Genomic DNA, 20480 nt, shown 5'->3' with positions numbered 1-20480 from the left:
ATGATTATATGTATTTATGTGCTTTTGAATTTTGATATGAGCTAAGTTCTTACTGTGTTGTGATGATAAGAGTACTTGAACTTGTATTTTGAGTTGTGATTATCCAGTGTTCTTTAGTTTTACTGCAGTACAATCTATTATCATTGAATTCAGCATGTTAGTTATTGATTAATTTCATTTATTGACTGATTATCATCCATGAATGAATGCTGTGATTTTAGTCAATTATTTTTAGATTAAAGATCAGTGAAAAGCCCATGGATTTTGCTTTCGGATCTCTTCTTCTTCTGGAGTAAAATATTTTAAATCTCTTGTATCTGTTTAATTGTCTTTTCCTCTTATCATGCTAGCTATTTTCTCAGTAGCTGTATCTAACAATCATACAATGTTGAGAAAATTTGCAGCGAGTATGAGATCAAAAAGCATATTCTGATCAACGTTCAAATACTCTTCTTCCCACTTCTTATATTTATTGGATTGATTGTTTACATTACTATATGTCTCTTGCCATAATCAATCACTTTGGATAATATATTTGAGTTGACATTTGGTAAGGTATTGAGTCATTTATGTTATCTTCGATCATATTCTTGATGAATTCTGATACAAAAATGATGGATTGATCAACCTCAAGGATTTCACCATCAGAACTCTTCAAAAGCAACTTCTGGGAAAACAAGAAGGGGGGGGGGGCGGGGACACCTATCAACAAAGACAAACTTCAAAACCAAAAAGGAGGATGGCAAATTAAAAATGTCTCCCATAAGACATTGATAAAGCCACTCTAAATCATGTGGTTACCAATAGCAGCTCAACAATTTAAAACAAGAACAATTCAAGAACGGTTTCACTTCAATGTTGTGTATTACATACGAAGCTAGCTCTGTGCTATTTACGGTTGAAATCAAAATCTCGACCGTCCGTTTCACCTTTTATCCATCTGTGAAACGGATAGTCGAGATTTCAATATCAATTGTGAGCAGCAGGTGTTGCACATTTAATATGCAACATTTAAGTTCAACTCACTCAAGCAAGTGTTAATAATACCATCATCTAAAAAGAATTTTACAAAACTTCCAGGAAGAACGTCCAAAATATTATTAATAAATTATAAGGTCCAAAACATAAGAAATATTATTCAGACATACATACCATCCCACGGTAAAAAGAAAAACAATAATAAGGAACAAGTTCTTATTTTCACCAAAAGGAAAAGAAAAAAAAAAAAAAAAAAAACAAAATAAACAAAAAAAAAAAAAAACAAAACAAAGAAGAAAACAAAACAGGATTAAAAGTAGTCTCCTTGCCAAAGCATTACACATGTAGATCACTTGTGGTTTGCTATCTGCCCATTGTTATTCCCTGCAAATTAAACAAAATCAGATGCATTTAATTTTAGTTTCAAATGGATTATGAAAGATGAAAAAGTTAATTTCTGAATTTGCAAGCATCAAATTTGATCAAATTTGAGCCTATAATGGTTACATTTACTTACAATTCGAACAAAAACCATCTAATTGTTTTAATGAGTGGTTTCATATTGACTTTTAGAATTGAGGATAAACTGCTTTAAGTGAACTACTAAAATCGATTATGTCATGGGATAAACAAACTTTATTAAAATAATCAATATAAAATTAAAGTAAAAATACATTTGAACCATTTGAACCATTTGAATAAAAGAAGCCAAAGCAATACAAACAATCGTAACACAATTAAACCCAATTCATGCAACACACTTACTTGGTGCTCCATTGGTTGCCAATTAAACAGAAGCTCCCTCCCACTTTCAGTCGCTAATTACCTTGCGACACTAACACCAAAGCTTTCTCAAAAGTCAGAACTATAAAACCTTTTTCTTGGATCATAAATAAATGAAAGAAAAATTGGAAGTTAAAAGAAGGGACCATAAATATAAAAGGAAAATCTCACCGCATTAAATTGGGTATCCTCTTTAGAAAGGAAATGGAAACCCATGATCGCGATGGTGTGTACGTGTTGGATCTTTTCCCAATCAATTCCCTCATCTTTCTAGTTTTTGCCATGAATTCTGGGGGCATATGGGATGGCTTGAGCTTCCGGAGAGTTTTTAGTCCAGAAGGTAACTCCACCAGTTTTTCTAAACGACAAAGAACTAGAACCTCGAGTTTGGGCAATGATTTTTTCTTGACCCCCAATTCTCTCAACTTAAACAGCCCTTCAAGATTCAAGTGCAAAAGATTAGGAAACCCATTTTCAGGAAAAACCATTTTATGGTCGCCGAAAGATTCTTCTTTGAGCTTGAGGATCTTTAAGTGCGCTAACTTTGAAAGGGCATCAATTCCATCTTGATCTAGATTCACACGAGATAACACTGCTTCAATAAGATTTGGTGGAAAAATCCATTTTGCTTGTTCTGCCTTTCCTTCTAGTTCAATCTTTCCTGACAATGTCATTTTGTAGAGGTGATCATGTCGTGCAAATGATGGAAACTTCAAGATGCCTTCGCTCCAGTCAATCTCCAACTCTCTGAGGGAAACAAATAGGGAAATCGAGCAAGATAGTGTCGTTCCATCACGTTGCATATTCACCTCAGAGATCTTTAGCTTTTTGAGACTGGTCAACCGATTAAATCCATTATTGAAAATCCAACCGTCTTTTGAACTTGTTGACAGTGTCTGAAGATTCTCTAGTAGCCTGGTTTGGGTTTGTTGAGCAGCAGCAGCACTAGAATTGCAGCTAACCATGCACAGAAAATCACGACTGGAAAGTCCTTGTTTACGATCATGAGATGATTTTGAATCTTCGGCCTGTTTAAGGTTAAGGTTAGCATAAAAATGTCTCAAGTCTTTTAATTCCCATACTAACCGATAAGGTGTGCGTCTAATGAGAGTTTCAGAGATATCAAGAGTCTGTAGGCTTAGGAGTTTGCGCACTGAGGATGGAAGCTCTCTTATCTGAGTTCCACGTAGATTCAAGTACTTGAGGAGCACAAGTTTTCCAATTTGTTTGGGTAACTTGTTGAGTTTTGTCCACCCTCTTAGGTCCAAGACTCTAAGATACATGAGCTCCCTGTAGAAAGAGGCTTTCTCTAACTTAGTGCTGCTTAAGTCAACAAAGCATATAACCGAACGTGTTCTTCTATCGAAAATTTCTGAATTTTCCGAATGAATGGCAACTCGGAGTGCGACCACGGTATGGTGGTTTTCTGCCGGCTTTGTCGAACCTTTATTCCCTACAATGTCAAGAAATTTGTCATGTACTCCTTTTGAGATTGCATGGTCTCCAATGGCTTCGTGGATGCGACATATTTCAACACTCCCATTGGACCTAGCACGGTGAACTTGGATCATGCCTCTTTGAATCAATTCTGATAGATAATCATTTGCAACATCTTCCTTTGATTTTTCACCTCTTTCTTGGATGAAACCCTCAGCAATCCACAAATGAATTAAGCTCTCGCAATCGATCCGACAACCTTGCGGGAAGAGGCCAAAATAGAGAAAACATGGCATCAAGTTAACCGGTAAAGTTTCATAACTCAAAGCTATTGCTGCGAAGCAGTTACCGTAGCCTTGTCCCACAAGCCGCCCTAGTTTTGTGGCAACTTTATTCCACACTTCAGGTACCTTCCGTTTTCTGGACAAGAGGCCACCCACTAGAACAATCGCCAGTGGTATACCGCCACAGCTTTTAAAAATAGGCACTCCTACTGAATACAGACTCTCTGCATTGAAAGTGAAACCATCAACCTTCCATCCAAGGAGCTCCATACCGTACTTTTCACTCAATGGTTCCATCCAATGGGGCTCCGTTCTCGAGCTGTTGTATGTCGCGTGTCTGCCGATCTCATAGGAGCAACAAGTAAGTAGGACTCTACTTCCTTTCTTGTACATTTTGCCAATTCGACCCAGAACACGATCCTCTATGTCATCCCAATCTTGTATTTCCTGTACATCGTCAAACACCACCAATAACTTCCCAAGATCTTCCTTCTCAGGCTTTTTTTTCTTGTTGATTCTTTGCAAGAGATCTTCTGGTTCGAAAACCTTGGAGACGGATATCCAAACACAGGTATCGAACTGAGTTTTAATTTCACGGTAGACCTTGGAGGCAAGGGTTGACTTACCTGAACCAGGTCCACCCGCTATCGGAACAACTTGCAGTGGCCATGAATCTTCGTCGCCGCCCGTCAACGACAATTTTTCCTTCACTGCGTTTGACTGACTATCAAACCCAAAAATCTTTAATTTGGGGACTGGTTTTCTATCAAACAGAACGTCTTCTCCCAAAGAATCTGCCTTCTCCAGCTTATCAAGGGCATACTTTTTTCTGTTTTCTGAGATCCTTTCGATCCCTGCCTTGATGCGTTTGATGTCATTCCCCAAACCATGAACAGTAATAGGTGAACCTACAGGATAACCCACGGAGGCCAATCTTGAAAGGAATCTTAAGTGAGTTCTATCTCGTTCGTACATCATCTTATGGATGAACATGTCAATAGCATCTTCAGCAGAGTGAGCAAGATCTCTAACCTGGCTCACCCATACGTCCACTCTCTCAGAGTTTCTCTCTCTTTGTGCAGCATCCCCTAGAAAGGAAGTGATCCAATCCAGATCATCACGAAGAGAAGTAACTTCGTCTTTCACTGCTGCTAGAAACTTGTATTCTTCTAGTATTATTGTTCCCAGTTTCTTGGTGATAGATACGATGGTACCCTCGGCCATTGTTTTTTCCTCTCAGACGAATCTAGAATTGCAATCTGGTTTAATTGTCGTTGCAGCAGCCTCTGTACATGAAAAGCTCTACTGATTTACTAGTACCCAAATTTGATAATATATATATGTAATTGTTCTTCACATTTTAAATGAATCAAACTTGGACAAATGGCAATCCAAATTATTTTGAAAACCAAACCAAATTATACATTGTCTAAGATAAGAAAATCGATTTAGGAAATTTATTTTGAGTTTTACTCAATTACTTCTTTCATTTCTTAATTATCTTGAGTTTTATTCAATCACTTACTAGGTAATTTCTTTTTGAGAAGAAAGAGAATTTATAGTTAATTTGTTTCCATAGTCAATTAAGGATAGTACTATAACTTGACAAAAATGTGATAAACTTCAAGGTTATTTTGGGGGTTTTTGAGAAAATATAAAGATGTCTCATCATCTGTAAAATAACGGAACTTAACGGTAGGAGACATTAGTACCGGTAGACAAACTTAATGGTTGGATTAACAATTTTGTAAGCAGAAGGGATAAAATAGTAATAAAACCAAAGTATAAGATGGCAACAATAATTATTCTTATTAATTAATAGAATAATATAATAATTATCATTAATTGGGCATGAACTCAAAGGACATGATAACATTTCTCTTTCCAAAATACCCTTGCCTATTCAATTCATTAGATCTTTAAAGTATTTAAGAAAGATGTCCAAAATCGTAACTGTAATTCATAAACACAATATTAATTAAGAGAGTAATAGATATCATTAATTAAACATGAACTTAAAGGACATGGTTACATTTCTTTTTTCCAAAATACCATTGTCTATTCAATTCATTAGATTTTTGATCATTTAAAAATAATATCCAAAATTATAATAAAAACTCACAAACACAATATTAATTAATACAATAATACAATAATAATCTTTTAGCTGATCCAAAACTCAACTCAAAGAAAAAAGCATATATTTTAAAGAAAATTATAAAAAAATAAAAATTTATATTAGAAAACACATCACACGTGTTTGCACACATGCATCATTACTAGTGGATGGGTAAAGAAAAAAACAAAACATGAAAAATTACACATGCAATTGTTTGTGGGCTACTACAACAAAGATGCCTGTTCCAATGAAACCTCCATCCCTTCACACATTTCTCCCCTGTTTCCGCCCTCCAAAACAATCTATCTTCTTTGATATATAAGATTGTTCGTGGCAATGCATGAAACAAACAGTTACAGGGCTTGCCCTAGTGGGTGCTTGGAAGACACATCATTTTATTGAGGTTATTCCTCTGGAAAACGATGAATTTATGGCAGTTCACTTTGACCATTCAATAGATTTGCATTTAGCCTCAAGCCTGTCTGAGAATGGCAATGCAATTATCTTTGAACAATGGAACCTAGATGATACTCACTCTTTTAATATTATGCCTATATGGGTTCAACTACGTTCAGTTCCAATGGCTTTACGAAGAGCTCCCATTATTCACACTTTGGTGAGAAAGCTGGGTGAGGTGCATGCCATGCAAGAATTATTATTAGGTTTCGATAATTGCTAGAGATCAATCTTCTACATGTGTCGAGTTTCCTTTACTATTAATCAACCACTAAAGGCTACTCTATGACATTTGGGCTTGGGTTCGACCCATTCCTTAGTCAGGATGACCTTATCTATTGCATGTATGACATTTGGTCAATTTCCATTCCTTGGTTTGGATCGAACCTTGTGTTTTCATGCATTTATCTTTTGTATTTTTGTCTTTCTTTTGATGTGTCTGTATTTTCTTTTAAGTTCATGAATGAAGTTTTTTCAGCTTCGCACCAAAAAAAAAAAAACTAAAGGCTACTCTATTTTATTCAGCAAAGCAATTGCCAGCTCATTCCGATCCATGTCACCTATGAGTGGCTCCCTGACTATTGTTACTTTTGTGGAATGCTTACTCACGAATACCTTATGTACCCCGCAAAATCTGCGAATACACAACATTGCTCATGGTTGTTCTAACTTTGAAGAGTCAAGAGACTGGACATCTCTCCCCTTTGCTACCCTTCATGCAATCCCACCTACAACCAGAGTTTTAGACATTGGACTCGGCATATAGGTAGGGCATGCGTTTGTGTGTTTGGTTGTTGGATGTCACGCTCCAAATCACTAGGGCCACATGGGGCCCAATTCTATTTTGACCTATCCTTTAATTACAGTAGAGCCCTTCTGGTTAAACTATGAACTAAATCATTCCGACACATAGTCCAACATTTCATCAATAATTATTTAATCACCTTGCATATAGAATCACTCTAGTAGCACATTAAAATAATAGTATAATAAAGTGTAGATAATCACATTTTTCCCTCCTTAAAAGAAATTTTATCCTAGAAATTTGCTTGCATAATCAAATGAAAATTCAGGGATATCAAGTCTTCATTTTAGATTCAAGCTCCCACAACGCCTCTTGACTTGAGTGATTACTCTACAATACTTTCACAACGGAATTTTTCCTATTTCTTAGTTTCTTCTCTGCTAAAGTCATCATAGACCTTTTACCATACCTATTCAAATCTATCTCATTTGCTATTCATCATTTCCTATATGGTTAGTCATGGTCATTCCAATCTTATTTGATGCACCTAGGCTACTTGAAGGTCCGAACTCTGATTAGACTTAAATCTAATAGGGCACTACAAAACGAGCTCGAGAACAAGACCGTATTGCTTTGCAGTTACTAACATTGTCTTTTGCGTTTTAAAGTCGTTTTGATGTCGTTTTGGGCCTCTCTTTTTTTAGTGGCATTTTCATGATTTTTCTATTTTCGTATTAGTTCTATTTTGAGCTCTATTTGTTGCTTCTTTTGATGGTAGTTGAATATATTTTGTTAAACATTTTCTTCTCTTTTATCAATCCAATCTTTTGATTAGTTTCATTTCTTTATAGTTTGGCATTATTAACAACCTCAAATTGGTTTGATATCCATCTCTTCTTTCATCTATTACTAACTTTTATGCTATTAGATAATAGTGTATAAAACCTAAAACTTAGCTCTAATACCATTTATGTCATGCTTCCAGTAACTAAGGTCAAGTGTGACCAATTCTATTTTGAATTGTCTTTTAATTGCATCATAGCCCTTCTAATTGAAACTAGTTAAATTATCCTAACACATGGTCCAACTATCAATAATTATTTAATCACCTTGGGTAAAGAATCACTCTAGCACCGTATTAAAATAATAATATAATAAATGTGAGGCATCATACTGAATGCCCCTGCATATAGAACCTGGGTTGGTTGCTTGGTACCATAGTAGACATTACCTTATAGTTGTACGTGTTTGTAATCATCAAAACTTTTTAAGGACAATCGAGTCAATTCCCCAACTATTTCCCCAAGGGTAGTTAGGTCATTTCTCTAATAGTGGAGTGATATTACAAACAAGGTATCTGATAATGCTCAAATGAGGAGGTTTTTCAGCCAATGGAAGATCAATACTATCACCATGGCAATGCAAAATGCGCTATGACGGTCTAACCAACCATCAAAATGGATATTTAATTGCGATGGTCGATGGTGGCAACATGGAAAAGTGGCATTTATGAACCTATTGGGATGGTGGTGGCAAGATCGTCTTATCCATCATGGGAGCAGCTAGAAGCAATCATATTCTTCAAATCAACTCACGGCAATTAAAGTAGGTGTTTGCAAGGTGAAAACCAAGAAGCTCACAAATATTCGAGTGAGGTTTGCTACTCAGATGAACAAATGATTGTTTGAGGTACCTATTTGTTTTGTTTGGTAAAAGTTTTTTCAGGTACCTTGGAACATCATGAACTTGGTTGTAGATATATTTAGCATGAGCAAACAACAGATTCTATAGAGTGCACCTTAATCATCATGTGCGGATTTCTTCGTTGGATCTTTCAATCCACCCAAGGAGTTCATTTACTTTCATCCTTCCTCTCTTCCTGTGGCTCTTTTTCAGCTTTTTTCAAAATAAAACTAATGAAGAAGAATATTATAGAGTGTAATCCTAATTCTTAATTGTTTTAATGAAGTTCACTCCAAAAATCTTATCTTTGATGGATTTTCCAATTTGAAAACTACCAAAATAATAATAATAATAAAATTGGTAAGAAAGTATAAGACTGTAAAATTGGATGTGCGGATCAGACTATCCTGGGAGTTGAAGTCATGTCTAGAAACTAGAAATTCTCGCCGGCCATGTATGACTCCTTTTCAAGGATAATATCTCCTAGTGAGTAATGAGAGCTTGCCATGTGGATTATTCTGATTTAGGTTTGTCTAGGCTAAGTCATGCAAACTTTGACTGCATCCTCTGGAGATAACTATTAGCCTGTTAGATAAAATTTAAAGGACTTTTTACATGAGTTCCATCCGTTTCCATTGGAAACAGGAAACAGGAGTACCCCTCCAAAATCAAAACTTTACTAATACCGTTATCCAGGACTGTTAAAATTCAAATTAGACTTTTAAGAACCCTCAAATATGGTAAAATTCCTATAACCCACGTTTTAACTTTATGTTTCAAAACCATTTCACTGTTAAATTCATTTGGAAATGCTCTTCTTGGCATTATGCAAAACTACACAACCAAATAACATTACCTTGAATCACCATTTAGCATATGCTCTTTCTAATTTAAGGCATTACTCGTCTTCAAAACAGTCTTTGTTTTTTTTTCCTACTAGAACTTACCAACAAAACTATTTACAAAGCCAAAAAGGAAAAGAGACTTAAGATCTCTTAAAGAAGCTGAAATTATACATGGAGTAACATTTTCAACGATACTGAAAATTGCAAAATAGGTTTAATCCTTCTTCCAATCAACCAATAGACAGATGCTTAGTTATGAACCTATATGAACTTGATCACTTTATGATCTTATATATTCTGTAGTAATGAAACGTCACAGAGCAGGGAAATCTAGTAAAGGATGAATCATATATATGAATCGGATAAACTAAGCTTGCTGTAGTACAGAGATATAGAATAGTAAGTAATAAGAAAGTAGGCTAGCTACCTGATGATCAGTGATGACTACTGGAATGCGATATTCATGCATCCAGTGGTTGGAACTAATAGGCATAAAAACTGCACAAATTTCGTTATTCATTAAGATAAGCATTTATTCGGAGATTGTGCCAAAGAGAAGCAGTGACGAAAATCATAAAAAAATAAAAAAATAAAAAAAAAAAAAGGACTTACAAGCAAAGCAACCATCTCTGATTCGTTAAATCTCTTCCATCTGCTTGAAATGAATTAGCTAGCAACTATCTGGGTTGATCCTTATTATATATATATATATATATATAGATCTACTAGCCAAGAATAAGTGCACTACAAGAAAAGGTGTCCATGAGTGCACTACAAGAAAAGGTGTTGATTCTAGGTTTGGCTCCTCTCCAAGGAAAATATCTCCCAAGGGGTGAGTGCCTAGTGAATTATCAGGGCTTGTCACGTGGATTGTTCTGATTCAAGGACTCTGATAAAACATCTCTATTTTATCCAAGAGTGTTGAAGATGATAATAGTTGAAGAGAGCAAGAGAGAAGAAGAGAGAGACTAAGTGTGTCGTATGAAAGAGCACAGAAAATAATAATCACATTAATTTTTACAAAACCCTTCTCTGTTATGCTTCTCTTCTGCCAGCAGCCCAACCCTATGCTTTTCTCTCACGATCGGTCCCACCATCCTCAGATTTTCCTAAACCAAGCTGTTGGAATTACACTAATCAGATGGCACCCTTATTTTTCCTAATCTTGACAGGAGTGCAAACATATGAGCCCATTCAGCACTGCAACGATAACCTTAGTTCTTCTAACCTGCCTCCATTTTACCCTTTGACCCAAATCAGCTCTAATCAAGTCCACCAAAAATATGCTCATTCCTTAATCATAAATATCTCAGAGTCCAAAAACACTTGTGGCATTGTATGTCAACAGATATTCAACAAAATTGTAGAAAATGTGATTAACACTAATTTTATTGTCTCCCGACTAAATGTTGCAGAGATGATGATGTGCAAAACCTACTAACCTCAGCAGCACTAGTTTTATCAGGTCGACAAACATAGTCTTCCAAGTCTACCTCGTCACTTAAGTTCATCTTAATTAGCAATGCAGACCTGTATAGAGACAATTGTTACAGCATTTAAATCAGAGAAAGCCAACCCAATTGCTTACATCAGAGTTCATGTATTAAATTTTTGAAATGTCACAGGTTATTTTTTAAACCTACCTTAAAAAAAGTCTTTTCTCGTCTATCAGGCAGAGGGAACTCAATTTTCCGGTCAAGTCTCCACTGTTGTATGGATATTTTCATAATGAACAGTAATAGACATCCATGTATATGCAACAGAACGGAGAAGTTGAACATCAACTCTGCTGATTGTACCCATGCAGTCTTGACTTCAGTTTGGAAGCACTCACAATCTATGTTTTCCAAGCCCTACCTGATTGAGAAGTTCCATAAGGATTCGTTGGACTTCTCTGTCTGCTCCAGTGTTAGCATCAAATCGAGCTGTAGCAATAGCATCAACTTCATCTATAAATATAATCGCAGGAGCATTTTCTTTGGCAAGACGGAAAACATCGCGAACCATTCTCGGACCCTGAAAGGAAGGCAGTCAAACCAATCACTAAATGAGAAAGAAGAAATGTGAAATGGAACTACAAGAACACATAAATGAGTAAAAGAAAAAAATAGCTAAGCAACTCTAAACCAGATTGGGCATGTTCTGACATAGCTCACTTGGATTTGGATATTTTGCCTGAAAGGAAGCAAGATTGCACACTAATGCTAATAACTTAATAATAAGGGATCACAAGGCTTACCTCTCCAAAATACTTTTGAAGATATTCTGAGCCAATCACTCTTATGAAGGGTGCAGTAGTATGATTAGCAACAGCCTTGGCAAGCATATATCATTTTGCCAGTGCCAGGTGGACCATATAACAAGACTTCTCGAGGGGATCTATTCCAATTTGTTTGTATAGCTCATGATGTGTCAAAGGTAACCCAACAGCTTCACAGATTTCCTGTTTTTGAATGTCGCATCCCCCTAATCCTGTTCATATAAAGAAACATATGAAGATTAGAAAGGGAGATCGAAGACCATGCCTTCCATAATATGATTCTATTCAATATATAATAACAAATCAGAGCTGGCCTCCTTTTGTTGGGACAAGGCGGGTTGTTTAAAATAACAATATAGCATGCAACAAATTGTACGCATCAGAGAAAGTGCCAAAGTTCTGAATTTGGAAAGATAACTGGTCAGAGAATCCATATGGATCAAATCTTGAAGAAGGGAGAGATGGTGGTAGTTTCAGAGAGGACTTTGGGTCGATAACCATGGCTGAAGAAGCCATTCTTCCACTTCACTAGTTCTCCGATTGAAGCAAATTATCTAGTTTCCTCCATCAACGAGAGGAGAACTTTCATGGAGTGAGTCTCAAGAAAGAGGACCGGTTTGCAACTAGGCCGGTCTTGGGTTCAAAATCTCCGATTTCACAGACCGGCCCAACCCTAGCCTCTGTGTTTGGGTGTCAAATAATCGGTTTAACCCGGTTTGCATCAGATTGACCTGATATTTTGAATTGGATTGGACCAAACCAAAACGACCGAATAACGGAATATTTGGATTTGGTTCATATATTTAACTTTCTCTACACCCCCACCCAAAAAAATATATATATCTTATCATAGTGTTTTGTTTGTTTGGTGTTGGATTATATGTAATTCAAGCTATCATGTGTATTCATGAGACTGTTGGTTTAATGGAATTAAACGACAAAAAGTTGTGAAAAGTGTAATATTTACAATGAAATCTTTAAAATGACAAAAAAAGAAAATTGAGATTCTTAAAGTTGATTTTGTTTGGTTTTTGAGTTAAGAACACTTATCTATTATGGTAACTGATATCAACTTTTTTCCGCATTGCCTAAAAACAATCTCATAATTTTTTTGGGAAGATTGTATGGAAAATATAAATTTTTTCTTGATACCTATATATATGCCTTGAAATGGAAAATATGGTGTTTTAGAAATTTAATGTCTATAATATTTTTCCCTTGTAATTACATAGTTAAACTGCGTTTGTTTGCAAAGGTCGGGTGGAAAAAAAGATATGTGGGTCCCATGTGTAGTGGGGTGAGGGAGAAGAAAAGAAAAAGAAATGATTTTGTGAAAAAATGATAATGGGTGGCAACAAGACTCACATTGTAAGTAACGGGCTTCTGAGACTGGCTCAAGAACGAGATACATACTAAAGTCACCGGGGTGCTGGCTCAAGAACGAGATACATACTAAAGTCACCTTCAGGGGTGCTGAGAATCCAAACGTAATAAATCGTAGTACATGTCGATGCCATTGATTTTAGACAAAAATGAAAAATGTGTGGCTGCTGGGATTCGAGCCCAGGTCTCTACGGCCACAACGTGGAATTCTTACCACTAAACTACAGCCACTTGATGAGCAAGAATGATCATTTTCTATTAATTCAATTGATGCATTATCTATTTGTTAGCATGCCCTCTCCTTGAATTTTTCGAAGCCTTTCATTGGAATCCTTCATTTGAGAGTATGTAGAAACAACCTCAAACTCAAATATTACACGTGACGGCTACGAAGACCCAAGAAGTTATTTATAATGTAAAACCCTAACCTTTAACCACTCCTACAATGATAAAGGTAAGTAATACCTTTGACTAAATATCCTGAATGAATATGGCACAAATAAAGGATTAGTATTAATTAATCCCACAACCCAACAATCTTCCACTTGGGCTACACTAATTGTAGTACCTTTACGTAAGTATTTGGCCATAATTCTCATAATCCTTCATCACTCAGAAAACCTGATTCAACCAATGAATATTAATGTGAACGACAGCAGGAGATGCTCTTCAATATACGGAAAACAACTATCTGTCATTACAGTAATTAACTTGTTGATATGTGTTGCTGCACAATCATGTTCGTCCCTTCAGCCGATTGAACCTGCAAGAATGAGCTCGACCGTGGAGGTCGAGTTTTCACCTCCAACGATATAGTTAGGGATCCGACTAAAGAAGACAAGAAAGTAATGAACAATAATAATTCGAATAGTGATAGTTCTATTCAGCGTACCTTTTTCTTGTGTTCTCATACCTTTTTATAGCTTTTCTGAGTATGAGTTTGAGTGGGACTCAAACCTTAGTTAGGTTGCGATTCTTTCATCATCAATATGAATCCTTTGTGGTGCATACAAGACGTAAAGAATGTCAAACCTTATGTGATCACAAAAGCATTCACTTTTGTTGGTCCCTTCCTGATCAATTATCAATCTACCTTGAATTACCTCATAGATAGAATACTCATATATTAATTATGATTTGGCAAACCGCCCTGATCTATCTAATATTAATATCTAACTTCAGCAAAAATCATCCATTGGCAGCATAACTGCCTGTGGCAAAATTGCTAACTAGGTTTTAGGCTAAATACCGTCATAAATCAGAACCTTGGCTAAATACCGCCATTATCATCAAACAACAAATGTAGCAAATATAAATCTCCATTATTTACCTCAATCATTCATACAAGATGAAAACGAAAAACCATCTTATTAATGAATAAATTTTATAACGAAATCAAAGAATGTTGAATACAAACGAACAATAACTCCCACTAAATAAAAGTATCAAGAGATTCTAAAACACCCATACTGAAAACATAATTCTTAAAAACTCTCACTGAAAGAGTCTTAGTAAGCTAGTCAATATTAGCGATCGACTCGCTGGGTCACAACCGAATTGGGCAAGCTAGCAAACCAAATATTAAACCGGTCCAACAGAATCACCCAAATCGATCCAAACAATGTGGTTAGACCGTTCACGGTCAACCCGAGTGACCAAGTGGGTTGGTATTTTGGGACATCTAGATGGGTCATGGGTCATGTAAGATCCGACCCATTGACCCGAACAAACTACCACATCAGCAGCCCTTATTTTAATTAAATTAATATAAAAATTCTCAATTGTTAATCCACTATATCTCTACGTGAATTAAAATATCAAAGAGAACATTAAGTTCTATGGATTCCCATATAGCAACTATACAAACTATGTAAGTATATTCCTATCCTACATATAATTCGTGGTATTTACTCAACGAACTAAACACATAAATCCCTTATAAGTTCATTATAATTAATGAATCAATTGATTAGTGGCCAATTAATCAAAGGCATTAAAAACAGACTTAAATACTCAATCAATGAAAACAATATTCAAAATTATATTTATGAATTAAAGCATGGAAATTAAAAGATCGGCTATATTTGATCTCTTAAAAAATAAAATTAGTTCATTCTAAAAACAAAAAATATCACAAGAGATAGAAAACATTGAGAGAAAGAAAGAGGGGAACAAATTCATTCCAAAAGCTTCAGAATCTTCTTTCTTCTCTTTTACGCCTTTCAGTCCTCCATGACTCCCCCTTTTCTTTTCTTTTTTGTAAGAACCAACGATTTTGATCTCTTAAAAAATAAAATTAGTTCATTCTAAAAACAAAAAATATCACAAGAGATAGAAAACATTGAGAGAAAGAAAGAGGGGAACAAATTCATTCCAAAAGCTTCAGAATCTTCTTTCTTCTCTTTTACGCCTTTCAGTCCTCCATGACTCCCCCTTTTCTTTTCTTTTTTGTAAGAACCAACGATTTTCTCCTCTTGTTTTCTCCACTTCTGTTTTTCTCTCTACTTTTATTTTCTATTTATTCTTCTTATTCACGTCACCACAAATTATTTACTTTTCCTAGAAGAAAATATATCTTCCCAATCCTCCTTTCATATGAGTGGGAATCAATAAAAAACAATTTACATATCTTTTAACAATTCTCTTTCCTTGTATGATGTTGATCTATCCACAGGAAAATTTCTTGTAAGACTTAGTGCTTTGACTCTGCTTTTTTTCTTTTGCTCTAAAAATTAATTTTAAGAAAATAGAAATTAAATCAACTAATATTGATAATCTAATAAAATATAACAAAAAATTAATTAATTAGTAGATATAAAATCTACACATCTGCTTAGAAGCACCTATATGCTATAAAATGAGTCACAAAGGGAAAACCCTCAGCCTGAGTACTTTCATTTTCTTTACTTCTCCAACACTTTAGCGTCTCTTCAAAATAATTACCCCGTCCAGTTAATATTAAAATACTAAACGTTCCATTCCGAACTTCCTGAATGTATGAAAATTGTACCAAAGAAAATTGCAGATTTGGTTCGTGATTTTGGTTTTCTACTTTTCTGTATCGATCAATAAATGCATCAAGGTTAGGGTTTTTCAAGTGAAGAAAAACTGTGAGCCATAGTTGTAATCGAACTTTTGTAACGGCAGAAGTTGATCTTAGGGCAGTTGGCTAGGGTTTCCATATTCACAAAATTTCGTTTGCTAGTTAGGTTTTTCCGTTTTTGGGTTTTATTTTGTGAATTCAATTGTTACTGGGGGATATCTATTGTAAATTGTAAAACTTTTTCTTAACTATTTTAGTGGAAAACGAAATCACAAATGTTAAGAAGACAAGATTATCCATGCATTCGTATGGTATGAGTATATGGGCAAATATGTACATGTTTGCAATGCAGTTATCGATATATAATACAAAGAGCGGGTCTATTGAGTAGGCAAATCCAACCAAGTCCATTAGCCTCTCAATAATTCATCATATCCATGTGAATCTCATAAATGCATTTTAAAAGACAATGGATTGGTAAACCATAGAAGTTGTCGAACTTGTTAAGTTACAACACACAATACTTGCATTTCTATCGAGGATCTACTATAGTGATTGTCACTTGATTTATGGAACATGATCCTATCTCTGTGGTAGATGAGTGTTGACCCTTCAGAGTTCTCTTCAAAATAAGAGCTGGTTGGTCTGGTGTAGGCATCCTTGTTTCCTCCCCCAACATGAAAACAACACTCGACATGGTCGGTCTATCTGATGCACTTTCTTGCACACACAATAGCCCAACGTGGATGCACTTCAAAACTTCATTTGCAGGAAAGGAATCACCCATTGATGAATCAACTATCTCCAATGCTCGACCTTCTTTCCACAACTCCCACACCTAATATTTTCATACACATCAAGGAAAGGGAACTAAAAATGTTTTTACAAGAAGAATGTAAATAAACATATAAACTTACATGTTGTGTTAAACTTATTGAAGGATCTTCATTAAAATATACTATGGTATTCTTCTTTCCACTAATGATCTCCAATAACAAAACTCCAAAACTAAATACATCTGATTTTACTGAGAACAGCCCTTGCATTGCGTACTCTGGCGACATATAACCACTGCATGTCATATTTTTTTGAAAATAAGAAAGCTAGTTGATTAAGCCATGGAAGGAGGATAATATTTTCAGTATAGTATTTACCAATCTAAACTTTACTTGGTCTAAAGAAAAATAAATTTACTTTGGCCCTAAAATGAGAAAGGAAAAGCTTACTATGTCCCAACTACTTTATTTGTATTTGCTTGAATTTGGTCTCCTCCAAAAATTCTCGCCATGCCAAAGTCTGAAATTTTGGGGTTCATGTCTTCGTCTAACAGCACATTGCTTGCTTTTAAATCTCTATGGATAATTCTCAACCTCGAGTCTTGATGAAGATATAGAACACCTCGAGCAATTCCAATTATGATTTCAAATCGTTTTCTCCATTCAAGCATTACCCTTTTACTTTCATCTGTCCACAATAATTGAAGCAAATTATTCTAATTAAATTGAATTCAAACATATGACTGGGAAAAGAGGGGGGAAAAGAAGAAAAAAAAACAACAACAATAGCTTTCAGGTGAAATTTAATGAAGCATACCGAAAATGAAAGAGTCCAAGCTTTTGTTGGTCATGTACTCGTAGATTAATATTTTTTCTTCTTCCTGGGCACAGCAAGCTAGAAGCCTAACCAAATTTCTATGTTGAAGTTTGGCAATGAGTAGAACTTCATTTTTGAACTCTTCTGTCCCTTGCCCTGAATTCTTGGATAGTCTCTTCACAGCTATCTCCTTCCCGTTGAATAGCCGACCCTAGAAATTTAGATGAAACCAATCAATCAATAATCGATCTTATCAATACAAATGAATAGTTGAGCTTAGAGTTTATCTAAACTTAATTTCATGAGAGAGTATATTTGATGATGAATGGGAAGAGAAGTCACCTTATACACAGCACCAAAACCTCCTTCTCCAAGCTTGTTATTGGGAGAGAAATTGTCAGTGGCAGCTGCAACAACATCTAGTTCAATAAATGGTAATTCTGGAGTCCTTCCATTGTCTTCAAGCTCATTTGCTGAAGAAGTTATGAAATCAAAAAAGGGCGGGCTATGGCGCTTCTGCCCTCTCCTCTCAATTGCTGCTGATCATCATCAAATATGGTTCAATAATAGGCACTAGTGAACTGCTAATATGATAATGGAGAAGAAGTCTCTTTTTTTTCCTTTACCTTTTTTCTTTTTCAGTAAGTAGTAGGCGCACCAAGCAGACAGAAGCGTACCCACAATAAGAGCCATCGAAAATATTACCTTGTTCCTCTTATTGTGAAGAAATCCTTTATCTTTTCGTGCATGTGCAGCTACACATAAAACCATCTTCATCAACTCCTACATACTTAGAAGCCAAAAATTCATTTCGTATGTAAAAGTTTAGCAAAAGAAGATTGAGAAGTGATATACAGACCTAACTCCACAGCATCCACGCGTAGGAAGAAATCTTGGCCACCGTCAGAGAAGTATCTGATATCCATCAAGCTCCCAAACCAAGAAAGGCAGCCACTACCTTCGCCGTTTATATTTGCGGTGGCAAACGCCATGCAAGAGCAGTTCTTCAAGCAGCCATGTTCGCATTCCTTGAGACTCAGATTCATGTCAACAAGGGCCATGGATGTGTCTGGAAGCTTCACTCCTTTCAACTTCAAGAACCCATCTCCCTTGCCACACCCAAGACTTCTCTGCCTCACACACCCATCTTGCCATTCTCTTAGGTACCAATTTGTTGGAGACTTCGATTGGAAAGACGGTAGACATGAACACTCTACCGTGTTCTCGATATTACAGGTCCCATAGGGCCCACAATGTCCGTATTCATCACATCTATCAACTGGAGCCGAATAGAATGTGTTCCATAGATGGTTCATCGCGATCCATGTCTTCCGCTGAATTGCACCAGAGTAATCCACCACAACAGTGGTGAAGATGGACGAATTATACAGTGTATAGATCATGTAGAGCTCATCGGTGGTCTCAACGAAATCATACCTGAAGATGTAGTTCTGAGTCATCTGTGGGACCCCACTGAGTTGACGACCGTTCCACGGACCGGATCGCCAGAATGGTTCTGACCGCTTCTTCATGAAGAATTGAGGAGATCCACGCGGGTCGATGCCATACGAGTAAATTCCTTGGCTAGGGTCGTCTTGGGACTTCCAAGATGTCAGAATCCGATTCAAACCAGTAGTTCGGTCCAAGCCGAGTTTTAGACCTGGAAGCCACATATGTGTTGGATGGTCGAAACTTTGCCATAGGATTCTACTTGTGTTGCCACCACCGGCTTCATCGTATAAAACTAGGTTTCCGGTGTTAAGGAGCCGAAGAAAGGTGGTGTTGATAGCTAAGGAAATATTGGTAGACCAGAGAGAACGTCTCTGATCTCTACCAGAAGAGACTATGAGATTCCCATCAAAGGCCAAGGAGAGAATTCCGGAGGAATCGTTTAGTGGTTTGTCTCTATTAGCGACCCAAACCACGGTGGTTTTAGGAATTTTGTTGTACCAAATTCCAACGTACCTGTAAGGAGAAGTGCCAGGGCTGAAGAAACCCAAGGCAAAATTGCTTCCAGTAGAAACAAGGACTTCGCCATCAGTAATGGATTCAGTGGGGTTTAATGTGTCTGCAGCTGAAGAGATGGTGACGATGACGAAGGCGTAGAACTGGCAAAGGAGAAAGCAAAACCTTGTGACTGAGAACATCAGAGCTGATAATTTGTTTTAATTGCTATGGCATGCATAGTTTGTCTTCTTGACTTCATCCATAAATAACAAGAGTGTAGATTGAAAAAAATTCCTAGCCACACATTTAGCGTATGCGTGCATAGTTTGTCTTATTGACTTCACCAATAAATGGCAAGATGTGTGGATTGGAAAAACTTCCAATCAACACACATGGTGGTTGGAAATAATTTCAATTCACACATCTAGTTATATGACATATATCCATTCAAAATTAGAATCCTCCTTTAAACTAATTAAACTTACTTTCTTTTTCTTTTTTCAAATTTATTGTTTCCTATTTTTCCAAACATTATCAAATTGCCAAAGATGATTCTTCCTCTATGTACACTCTCTTTCTTCTTTACATTCATTCATTCTCTATCTTTCATATATCTACCACTACTGCTTGGAAAATATTCAAAACATATCTTTTTTATCTAGGCATTTTTTTTAAAGAAAAAAAGTATGGAATAAAGAGACATCCTTATAGTGCTACAATTGATTTTAAAATCCAAACCCTAAAATTTGATGTACTAGATCAAGTTTGATATTGGTCCTCCATCTCCTGCAAGACCAGCCACTAATTTGGAGAGATGCGTGTTGATTGAAAGAGAAGTGGTGTAGACCAGCTAGCTAGCCTTTCCCATGACTTCTTACTTCAACTAATTCTCTCTCTTGGAGGCCTTTCTCTAATTAGGGTTTT

General features: G+C 36.1%; 2 protein-coding genes, 1 non-coding gene and 1 pseudogene across 3 annotated transcripts; all 4 read right to left on the bottom strand.

The window, feature by feature from the left end:
- Positions 1-2187: 2187 nt before the first annotated feature.
- On the bottom strand, positions 2188-4706 carry LOC149023219 (toMV resistant protein Tm-2 netted virescent-like). The gene is made up of 2 exons (XM_089142719.1): positions 2305-4706; positions 2188-2197 (listed from the first exon to the last, which is right to left on the bottom strand). Exons 1-2 carry the CDS (start codon positions 4704-4706, stop codon positions 2188-2190), a joined length of 2412 nt encoding a protein of 803 aa, XP_088998845.1.
- A 6012-nt stretch (positions 4707-10718) lies between these two features.
- On the bottom strand, positions 10719-13563 carry LOC149023217 (26S proteasome regulatory subunit 6B homolog; annotated as a pseudogene).
- Positions 13133-13204, bottom strand: TRNAH-GUG (transfer RNA histidin (anticodon GUG)). Its single transcript has one exon. It is a non-coding gene; the product is annotated as a tRNA-His (tRNA).
- Positions 13564-16371: 2808 nt separating the features above from the next.
- LOC149023216 (G-type lectin S-receptor-like serine/threonine-protein kinase At4g27290) lies at positions 16372-19773 on the bottom strand. Its single transcript, XM_089143768.1, has 7 exons — positions 18469-19773; positions 18236-18364; positions 17952-18148; positions 17610-17820; positions 17243-17480; positions 16934-17087; positions 16372-16854 (listed from the first exon to the last, which is right to left on the bottom strand). Exons 1-7 carry the CDS (start codon positions 19754-19756, stop codon positions 16549-16551), a joined length of 2523 nt encoding a protein of 840 aa, XP_088999894.1. The 5' UTR covers positions 19757-19773; the 3' UTR covers positions 16372-16548.
- Positions 19774-20480: the final 707 nt, after the last annotated feature.

The sequence above is a fragment of the Hakea prostrata genome, chromosome 2 (genome assembly GCF_041222555.1).
Source record: "Hakea prostrata isolate BN-2017 chromosome 2, UWA_Hpros_2, whole genome shotgun sequence".
Lineage (NCBI taxonomy): Eukaryota > Viridiplantae > Streptophyta > Magnoliopsida > Proteales > Proteaceae > Hakea > Hakea prostrata.
This window is presented reverse-complemented; position numbering and strand designations above follow the sequence as displayed.

Bases quoted from the DNA above. Each gene is read 5' to 3' on its own strand.
- LOC149023219 (XM_089142719.1), bottom strand. From the start codon at position 4,706: ATGGCCGAGGGTACCATCGTATCTATCACCAAGAAACTGGGAACAATA.
- LOC149023216 (XM_089143768.1), bottom strand. From the start codon at position 19,756: ATGTTCTCAGTCACAAGGTTTTGCTTTCTCCTTTGCCAGTTCTACGCC. The intron at 17,088-17,242 runs GTAAGCTTTTCC...TATGACATGCAG, and splicing joins AATAAAGTAGTTGGGACATA to TGGTTATATGTCGCCAGAGT. The intron at 16,855-16,933 runs GTAAGTTTATAT...TGAAAATATTAG, and splicing joins CAATAAGTTTAACACAACAT to GTGTGGGAGTTGTGGAAAGA.